Source organism: Vombatus ursinus, unplaced genomic scaffold (assembly GCF_900497805.2).
Source record: "Vombatus ursinus unplaced genomic scaffold, bare-nosed wombat genome assembly UNPS02004691.1, whole genome shotgun sequence".
NCBI lineage: Eukaryota > Metazoa > Chordata > Mammalia > Diprotodontia > Vombatidae > Vombatus > Vombatus ursinus.
Genome location: NW_020944469.1, coordinates 1,873,784 through 1,884,498, shown reverse-complemented (window position 1 = coordinate 1,884,498; position 10,715 = coordinate 1,873,784). Strand labels below are relative to the sequence as shown.

General features: G+C 41.6%; 1 protein-coding gene across 1 annotated transcript in view; it reads left to right on the top strand.

The window, feature by feature from the left end:
- The window catches only part of LOC114026495 (fibronectin type-III domain-containing protein 3A-like), an 80,870-nt gene that overhangs the window by 33,647 nt on the left and 36,508 nt on the right, over positions 1-10,715 (top strand). Inside the window, exons 5-6 of the mRNA XM_027840220.1 lie at positions 1,948-2,209; positions 2,778-3,062. Coding sequence (XP_027696021.1) covers positions 1,948-2,209; positions 2,778-3,062 — 547 coding nt within the window. The remainder of the gene's footprint in view (positions 1-1,947; positions 2,210-2,777; positions 3,063-10,715) is intronic.

The window sequence follows — 10,715 nt, the reverse complement described above, 5'->3', positions numbered from 1 at the left end:
GGGGGGGGGGAAGGGGGGGGGGGGGGGGGGGGGGGAGGGGGGGGGGGTGGAGTCCTCCGGGAATTTAGCCTTGTGATGTTTGGTCTTTTCATTCAGAAATGGAAGAGATAATCAGGGCAGTCCTGTTGAACTCTGATCATGTCACCATACAGTTGGAGGAAATTAGTTTCTTGAAACATTTAGAACAAATTACGTATATAAACACAGCTTGAAAGTATTTTCAAATGTATATATGGATATTGTATGTGCGCACAAAATTACATTAATAATATGAAGTGTCCTTAAGGTCTCTAACCACTTTCATAATATTCTCTGAACTTGACACGTTCCCTTTCACTAAACTTTCTCTGGGATCATCACACTTTCTCATTGTCATGAAGAATTTAAGACTTCGTTTTGGCGTAACTACCATTTCCACATCTGTAATTCCTGTTTAGTTGAACAAGAAATGCTATGAGTTTTGTTTTACCTTAAAGACAAGCTAAATATGCTTGTAACAGAGGGTCTTACAGGAACTTGGAGAACTAAATAAATGGTCTTTCTATATGTAACTGTTGGAAATTCACGATTCATTTTAAATCATGGTACGATCTTATTCATACCTTATTAATAATAGTCATCAAAACTTCCCTGTGAGGTAATGAGCTTCATTTCTAGGTAATTAAAAAAAACCTAACTTGACAAGGCTGAGAAAAATTCCTATAAAATGATTGTAGTGATAGGGATTGGAACTGCAGCCCTGGGAATAGCCAGGTGAGGCTGTTCTCTACCTCTACCAAGGCCAATGAGCACATTCCTAGGGAGCGCCAATTTAGAATCTTATGCTGAGATTTGCCTAAAGTGGCGGCATCAAATATGGGTTCTGTTGTGGCCCCAACACCCCAAGTCAGCTGGTACCAGATTAAAATGTCATTGGGAAGTATTTAACACAATAAATATACAATAAGACATAGATAACATTCGTTAGTATACAGCCACAGGGATCTGTATATCCAGATTCGCCCCCCCCCAACACACCATTTCCATCTGAGTCTGACAGCCCTGGCCTAGGCCACTAAGAGGTTCAGTGACTTGGTCACAGGACTAGAATGGATCAAAGGTAAGACTTGAACCCAGGGCTTCCAGGCCCTTCTCCACCCACTATACTGTACTGCCTTTCAGCATATTTATAAAATAATTTATAGCTAGTTTTTCAGATCTGACAGGTTTATTAGTAATAATGTAACCATTACTTTTGATGTATGGTGATATAAACACTGTTTTCCTTATTTTTCTAGTAGTAAATTTAATTTGGCAGAAATGAAAAGTGCTTTAATTCATTTTAATTCTGTGCAGTTTTAGGAAATTTAACCCATTTTTAGCCATTGGCTACCAGAAAGTACTGCTGTGCTTTTTAAAGCAGACAACTTGATCAAAAGACTGTATTCCTCCGCTGTCAGGTTAATTAGAGAGCACTATTTTTATCTTATTCTTTCCTTAATGATGCAGTATTATGCCTAGGTCCTGTGGAGGGAGGAATGCAAAGCTAGACAAGGAGCCCCTGCCCTCAAGGACTCTGGCAGAGAAGCTTTGTGGTTTCTTGAGTGGGCACCTGCTCTGCTTCCCAGCATCCTGATTCTGCCTTAATGACTTAGTCGTACCTTCTATGTGGCAAATTAGGAATATCTCCAATTAAGTCACTGTATAGTATATTTTGCTTTCATTAAAGAATTTTCTTTTGTCAAGCACTATGTTGTAATGTGGGCCTGAGATCTATTTCTTTGATGCCTGAACTTTCAGAGGGAAGAGAGCAAGTCACTATATGTTAGTGTACTTCTCATTAACCAAGTTTCTCGTAGATACAGGTGATGTGTATGAGATGATAAATCTAGAGTTTAATAAGAAAAGTAATGTGAAAGCATGTCATGTTATTTTCTTGTACTAATATGATTCTACATTCTGTCTCAGGTGGTGGAAGAAAATGGAGTTCGAAAAATTGTAATTTTGCCACATTCTACTGAATACCACCCTCCCATGCATCCTCCTCCACATCTGCAACATTACATGCATCCACATCCTCCTCCTATGCTTGCCCATCCTCCTCATCCAATGTATCCGCCAGTTCCAGGATCAGAATTGCATCCACCCCAGTATATGCATCAACATCCAATGCCACCACCGCCGCCACCACCGCCACCACTGCCACAACCGCGCATTTATCATGAGTATGGTAAGATTGTTCGTTCTCGATAGAAAATGGTTTCAATGTGTTTAATCAGTCCCTTTTATCTCAGATAATTGTTCAAAAAAAAAAGTAAAGAGAGAGGTAAGACTTTAACAAATCATTATTGCATGATGTACATAAATCATAAGTGGTGAAAATGTTTATATGTGATTGTGTGTGTGTGTATGTGTTAAGTGAAAATTCCCATTGATTATGTACCTCACTGAAAACTATACTTGGTACTACTTTTTTCCACCTTTTGGCGCTACAAAACCATGGTGGACCATCATAAGAATGTTTTTCTCTCTTAGAGCTGTATAGTGAGAATGTTAAGGCTCTTGGAGGCCATATTGCCTATTATCCTTAGGCCTTTCCTTTTAGAAGTGAGGTCACATCTTGATGTTCACGTAGACGGTTTTCCCCTCTGTAACCCCAGCATGGAATCACAATTGAAGCAAAGTGAGAACCATTCTAGAAGTTCAAGTGTCCCTTCTGTCAGCCTGGGTCCTTATTTGGTTACATAAACACGGGGTCTCCAACACTGATTGAACAGTATGACCCCAATCTGTTTCAGAATCCCGTTCCCATGGAAGAACGCATTATATTCCTCGTGACGAAAGAACTGGTAAAATGCAAGAGCACTTGAAGAAGAGAATAAAAGACAGACATGCTATTGGGCATAACAACAATAACAACAAAGCCGGTGTCCCGCCTTCTTCCCTATCTAAAGTTCACAATTCTTACAATACTCATGTTGAGAATGGATATGGAAAGGGGCATTATGTTGTAGAAGAACCTGTTAAGCAGAAACAAAGTGGGAAAGCAAAGGACAGCCCAGCAGAAGATGCAAAAGCTGAAGGTAAAATCAGCCTTTTTACCTTATTGTGAAAGAAAAAAAAAAAAAACAACAGACTGAAAACCTCAGTGCATCTTAAAACATTTTCCCCTTTGGTCCTTTTTACTCTCAGATTCCGAATGTTTGCTCTGAAATGATCCATTTGAGCTGTCGTATGAACATAGAACCACAATTCACCTGCTTCTTAAAAGCATGGGGAAGTCCCTTTTCCAAAGTAATTGTCCTCTACTTTATGTGGCAGTGAATGCCAGCCATGAATGCCATATGTGGTTTCTGCCACTTGTCTTCTGTTATTGACTTACTGAAGTAGAGCCATGTGATATAACAAATGGGGTTGGGTGACCAGAAGACCCAAAGCTAGTTTGGTATGTGAATACATTCATTATGTGATTACTATTTAATCTCACACTTGCAAGGGAGAAGAAATGAGGTCATTTTGCAGAACTGAAATAGATGGGATTTTGTTTGCTTTTCATATAATTAAAAAGGTGTTTAGAAAATGTTGAAAATTTATTATGTCTCCATATAAAATTTTGCCAAACATCCTTAAGCGACTCCCCCTTGATTTTATTTTCAACCAGTAAAATCAGTTCATATTTAATCCAGGATCCTAACCAATTCATAAAACGACTGTCTTATGAATTGTCTAGTTAATTTAGGAATTTCTGTTAATTTGCTACTATTAAGCCCCTTTAGTTTTTGTAGATTTACTAATGTTTCTATTTTTTTTTAAAGCTGTCATTTCCCAAAGCTTTAATACATTATCCATTTCATCACGTTGTCAGTGCTAGGGTACTTTCTGCTGCAGGGAAGGACAAGAGATTTGTAACAATAGTCAGCAGGATTGGAATGTCGCACCCCAAAAGGTGTAAATAGAAGCTACTTGGTTTTCTAATGAGGATTTTAAAACCTAAAAATGTTCTCCAACATAGAAAAGACAAACTGTATGGAAAATGAGCTTTTATTTTAAAAAAAAAGACCTTATAAGTTTTAAAAGTAAACAATTTGCTGTTTACAGCACAGATACTGAATTTATATTACCAAGAGAAAACTGCTTTCTGGCATTAAGGGTGCTAGCCACAACTTGAAAGGTTTGTGGTTACAGTTGTAGATGTAATGAGATTATGTGTCCTAAGAATGAGATAGACTATCACCTGAAGCGTGTGTGTGTGTGTGTGTGTGTGTGTGTGTGTGTCTGTGTGTTTATGTGAGAGAGAGAGAGAGATTGGCAGGTGGTGGTGAAGGGGCATGTGCCTGCTGCAGGATCCCTAGTAACTATCCCAGACACTGCTATGGTTTTATAGAAAATAGCGGGACATGGGGAATTCCTCATGCAAAAGCAAAAAGAATCTCCCCCCACCATCTCCTTTCCCTGTTCAGCCTGGTCTAAATAACACGCACAAACAGAAAACCTACTTCATTATTTACCATTGGCATGAATTCTGTATCTAGCATAAAAGCTTCCCCTCATAGAATCGGGTATCCACTCAACTGTTTTTGTGTCTTCCCAATCAACTCTGTGAATCCCAGGAACTTCCTAAATGAGGTGCTTTGCTAACCACCAGTGTTTTCACTTCATTGCCCTCCCAGCTGGAGGTGGCTTTTCAGCATTCTTTGTAACATCATTTTGTTTCCAAGCTAGAGCACCTACTCTTTTCCTGTCATCTTTCAGTTCTGTCCTCATCAGGAGCTAGTCAACCCAGCTTGGTAAAAGGGAACCCTGTTTTAGGGATCGGGGCTGTGACCCTGATACAGGTGGGCAAACATTCTGGTTTTCCATTCTCCATTTCAAAGTTCCCCTTCAGTAGTGAGGAAGATTGATTAGGCCAGATAAAAGAGCTTTTATCACTTTCTCAAAGCAAACTAGTCAGTCTTTTGAGTGTTTGTTGAATCGAATGTTTATTTTATTGAAATCAGTGGTTCTCTGGGGAGTAAGAAGCCCAAATGAGCATCTCATTTTGTTGTTGGTAGGTACTCCGTCTCTCATTGGCTAAAGCTAGTTTGCTTGCTTAGATAGTGTGTGGTGTTAGGAGGCCATGGTCAGATGCTGGATTTGTGTATAGGCCAGTTGTGATTTTCCACAGCCACCGTCTACCCTAACAATGCCAGCTGTCTCACAAATGTGTACGAAGGGCAACAAACGGTCAGTATAAATCTATCATTACTACTGGGGGGAAGACTGAGCCCTGCCCTGCTGCCAGTGGGTCAGTAGCATCATCCCCACGCGGCAAAGTACATTGTTATTATTTCTTGTTATACCCTTCTATATTAAAGTATAGGGCCTAAGTCATGTATCTTTCCTTCTGAGTGATGAAATATGGTCCTGTTTATTTTTCTTTGCACCCAAACTATGTCTATTCCCATCATTTTCCTTGTTTTCATCTTTTTTTTTAACCTCTAGACTGTTTCTCTTCTCCACATTAAGGCACTGTCATCAATTAGCATAGACCCAAAGGCTTACTGCCTGTAAGAAGCCCCGATAGTTCATTATGCATTATTGCCACAACACTGGTAACTTTTCGAAGTGCTGATGCAAGCTTTGTAGCCTAGTAAAAAGTCTTGTATCTTCTAGAGCTCAGCCCCTAAAGTCTAAACCAAAGGCAGGAATTGGGAATGTGGTTCTAGAACAACACAAGCTAGTATGTAGAGACTCGTTTAGGGGAGAGGAGAATAACACTGAATAATGAGAAAAATGGATTATCTTCTGCATTTTGAATTCTCGACTCATCGAGGACAAAGATCTATTCGACTTTTAACCTTTGATTTAGCATTTGCAGGTATATTTGCTGCAGTGGACACCTCTTTTGTCCTCAGTCAAATCTGGCTTTCCTACACATATGACGAATAGTGCACGTGGCTGGAATGGACAAGCCATGACATACAGTACATGAAAGGCACTTAAGGTACACCACCATAATTAAATGGTCCCCTTCTCCTTTTGTGTCCTTTGTAAATTGACAACCTAACCATTTCCACTAAGTGGTTTGAAAATTTTCCATTTCAAATAGGCAGCTGGAAACAGGTCACAGCCTCCACTTAGTATATGATAGTAGAGGACCATAATTAGGCTGGCTGGACCAGAGGATTTGTGCAGAGACACACAGGTTAATAGCATTGCCTGGAAAATTGCATATCAGAGCAATTTAGAAAAGGGCAGGGAAAAAAGCGACAGAAACTAGATGTTCCAACAGAGTATATAAAGCATTTATTCTTTAAAAAGGGGGAAAAAAAAACCGTAGCCAGAATTTGCTAGACAAGACTTCCATGTTGAGTGAATAACAAAAGGGTTATAAGGAAGTAGTTATTCCCTAGCCATAGCATGTGTCTAGGGAATGGACAGAGAGCTGGCCTTAGATCCATGAAGACTCAGGTTCAAGCCCTGCCTCTCACCTTACCCTGGCTCTATAACCCCCTAGGCAAGTCACTTTCCCCACCCCTCAGTGTCCTAGGCAACTGTGTAAAACTAGGTTGCTAAGAAGGTGCTGACTTGTATCGGTAGAGGGAAGTTCTTCATAAGGGAGTTCTTTATGTCCAGTGAAATCTCTGGCCTTGGCCCTGTATCCTGTGGTCTAAAACCCAAGCATCAGCTGGGTCTGGTCTGCATTGATGGGGGCCCTAAGCTGCAAATTGAGAGGATAAAGAACAAAACTCGGAGTCTGGAATACCTGAGTTTAAGTCTCACCTCTGACACATGTTGTCTGTGTGACTCCAGGCAAGTCCAAGACTAGGAATTACAGGGTAGGTACATTGGGAGAATGAGTTTCATCCTCTGGAGTTCCCTATGCCAATGACATTTTACAGGTTCAGTCCAAAAAGAATCTCGGTATGGCCTGGGGGCAGCCTGGAAATGGGAAAGCATCTTTAGTAGTTAGTGGTTAGCGTTCTGGAGGGAGAAGGGTTTATCTCTATAGAACAATTGTAATGTAAAACCAAAAGGAATCAACTGCCCCCCCCCCCCATTTTTGGAAGTCAGCAGTTAGAAAAATAGGAACTGAAAACACTTTGGTGGAAGATAAGACACCTAGCCAGCTGCTGGGAATTTGGATTTCTTTCATGTTGTCCAGAGGGATCAGACTGTCTGGTCTACCCTGGCCCGCACTGTGATTGCCACCAGGTAGGGAGCTCTGTCTACCAGTGCATGCAGCAGTCTTGGAGAGTGGCCTGAGGGCACTGGGCAGGTAAGTGGCTTCCTTAGGTTCGGGAAGCCAGTGCTTGGTGGTGGGGAGGGCCTAGATTCCATGGACTCCAGAGTTCATGGCTGGTTCTCTCTCCGTTAAGCAAGCCTCTCGATCAGGTGGCCAGCAGACTGTGGCCTGAGGGCCATGTATAAACCCTTTATAGCTGGGGCTGGTACAAAAACAGATGGTGCCCCCCCCCAGACTCCTGAACACAGCTTCATGGAAGTGGAGAGCTGGGGTGGGAGCAGACCATGTCTCCTTAAAGGATCCCTGGGGAGGAAATTCACTCTAAGTAAGCAGATCAGAAACTATTCTGAAATTTATAGTCTTAGCTAATTGCTTGGAGCACAAGTAAGCAACTTGCCCAGGGTCACCCAGCCAGTATGTGTGAGAGGCAGGAACTGAACCCAGGCTCAAGAATTCATAGAGTCTAATCTAGGTGAAGTCTGACTCCATTTTGGACACCTCTGCCTGGAAGTGGCTCCCATGCGTGTTTAAAGATCAGACAAGCTTCCTTGGGCGCTGTAACCACTGGAAGGGTCCTCAGGAGGCCATTGAGTCCAAGTCCCTCATTTTGCAGAAGAAACTGAGGCACAGAGAGGTAAGGGACTTGCTAGGGTCAGAAAGCTAGTAAGCATTAAAGGCAAGATTTGAACCCAGGTCTCCTGACTCCAGGACTCTATCCATTATACCACTCAGAACCAGGATTGGACCCCAGGTCCTTTGACTCCAAAAAGTCACTATCAAGCAAAGCATAAAATGGGGAGACAGATGTATGCTGAACAAAAGCGTTTTTGGTTGTCACTGAAAATGTCGTGCGCAAAGATGAAAAGAAAGCGTTTTTGATCTCCCTTTAGATGGTGAGATTCTTCCAGTCTTCCTTTGGGTCGATGACTTACTTGGTTAGTGGAAAAGGACAAGTGAGCTTCGTAGTTACTTAAGAGATGAGATTAGTCTAGCCATCTACCTAGGAAAAAGCTAACCTAATGAGGAACATCTGTTTCCCAGATTGGACAGGCAGTCTTATGAGATGAGACTGCTACTTGGTGCAGTGTAGACAGTGCTGGACCTGAAGTCAGGAAAACCTGAATTCAAATCCCACCTTAACCACTTAGCAGCTGTATGACCCTGTGAAAATCACAACCTCTGTCAGCCTCAGTTTTCTCATCTGTAAAATGGAGATAAAGAGCGCCTACCTCCCAGGGTGCTTGTGAAGCTCAAATGGGATCATGTAAGTAAAGCACTTTGCAAACCTTAAAACGCTAGCTGCTCTCATCATCTCAGCCACTGCAGAGGGACAGTGAGCTGGCCCCAGAATTAAAGTAGCCGGCTAGGGCCTGATCAGGAATTTGTGTAGCACTTTCCGTGACTCCAAGCTGTGGCCCGCCATCAAAGCCCATCTTTCAAAGAGCAGTAGTCTTCCAGTGATGCTTTATGGCTGCAAATCTGGAAATGCCGTTATCACTAAAGAATCAGGTTTGCAGGTGACCCAAAGGGCAACGGAAAGATGCATGGTAAGCGAAAAGCCGTAGCACCAATGGCTTGAGTGCGAGAAATGGTGTAAAAGATATCAAGAGCACATATGTCTGGAACAGGAGGTTGGATGGTCATGTAGCACAGGTGAGGGCTCACAGGTGGCTGGCCCACGTGCTTCCCAGATAGTCACAAAATATTCAGAGAACCAGGAGGCAGCCCCCCAGCACAATAGGTAAAGCTTCTATGGAGGACTCAGGAAAAGATGGATGAGAGTGTCACAAGGTAAGAAGGTGTGGTTGTTACATGCCCAGATAAAAGCGAGTGCTCGCATTGATGAGATCAAAAATTCATTATAGGGCCAGCTAGGTGGCGCAGTGGATAGAGCACCAGCCCTGGAGTCAGGAGGACCTGAGTTCAAATGCGGCCTCAGACACTTGACACTTACTAGCTATGTGACCCTGGGCAAGTCACTTAACCCCATTGCCTAGCCCCCCTCCAAAAAAATTCATTATATATGCAGGTATATCTGTATATAGACACACATATGTATCTCTATAAGCATGAACTTGCAAAACAAATTATTTGACAAAAGCCTCCTTCACTACAAAATAAGTCACAACAGGCTTTGTTTAAATAGGTGTCATTAATGGTCATTAGATTGATTACAGTACGATAATATTTTTATTAAAAAAGAATGTTCAATCGTTTTTTCTACCCAATCTTTAAAAGACTGGATTGATCCTAAGAGAAACTGGTTTCAGAGTTATTTAAAAATCCTTTTTCTAGGATTAATACATATTCAGTCTAATTTTACACCTTTCTACCATACTGTAGATTACTGATATTCCAAAGGACTGTATTTTAAGGTACATTGAGATATATATATATATAGTACTTAAGAGGAGAAGAAAGCTTGCTACTAAAGTTGAGAAATATTTTCAACTAGAATTGAAAGAAAAATTATTTTCCAGTTGACTTTCAGTTAACCTTCTGCCCTAAGCAATCTGGTTAATTGAGGTTTTACCATAATCTGATATGAAAATTTACTACTAATCTTGCAAGTGTTCTTTTTCAGAAGGTGAAGAAATGTAGAGCGGTGAATTCCATTTGATAATGGGATACTTAGATACTTAAAGCACTTCTTGAAAGGCTTTTGTATTGTTTGTAGAATAGTCTAGAATGATAACCAGTGGCAACTAATGTCATGTCCTTCCTTAAGAACCCCCCCCCCAGAACCTCTCAGGGAATATAGCTTCAATAATGTCATCCTAGAAGAGCCCCACCTCCCTCCTATGTTTAGCAGAACTGATAAACAAGCCCATTCCAGCAACTGGGAACCAAAGAGGGAAGCAGCAGGGTTCACACACTCCGTTTTAGACAGTAGAAGAGAGAAAAGATTACAGACAAAAAAAGGTGTGTGTGGAAGAGAGAACCTAGCCCGAAATGCAGAATGTATTTATTACTGTGTACCTCAGACACTTCAGGTAGTCCTGTTCAAAATGTTTTGTAAATATGTTTTGTATTTTGTTACCCAGTTGAAAATGTTTGCTACATCTTTAGCCCCAGTGAGCAGCATAGTATATTGTATGGAAAAGATCACTGGACTGTAAGTCAGGAGATCTCCATTTTCCTTTGAGTGACTTTGGGTGGGTTGTTTACCCTCTCTGGGCTGGAAGTTGGTCATCTGTAAAGTGGACGATCTTTGAGGCCCCTCATGGCTCATGCTATTGAGGTTCTGCTTTTCTGAAACAGGACACACTTCTATTGAAGTAAACCTCACAGAGTGATGCTATTCTCTCATGCTGAGGGGATGAGGCTAGTGGTAGGAGGACCAGTGGCCAGGATTGTGCAGCAGCTGGCCTTTGAACATGCTCTCTGCATTGTTTTGTCGCTCCTACGTATTCGACTTAGGAGTAATGCAGTGATGTTGAAGACTTGTACTGGTTGTGTGTGTGTGTGTGTGTGTGTGTGTGTGTGTGTGTGTGTGTGTGTGTGTGTGTGT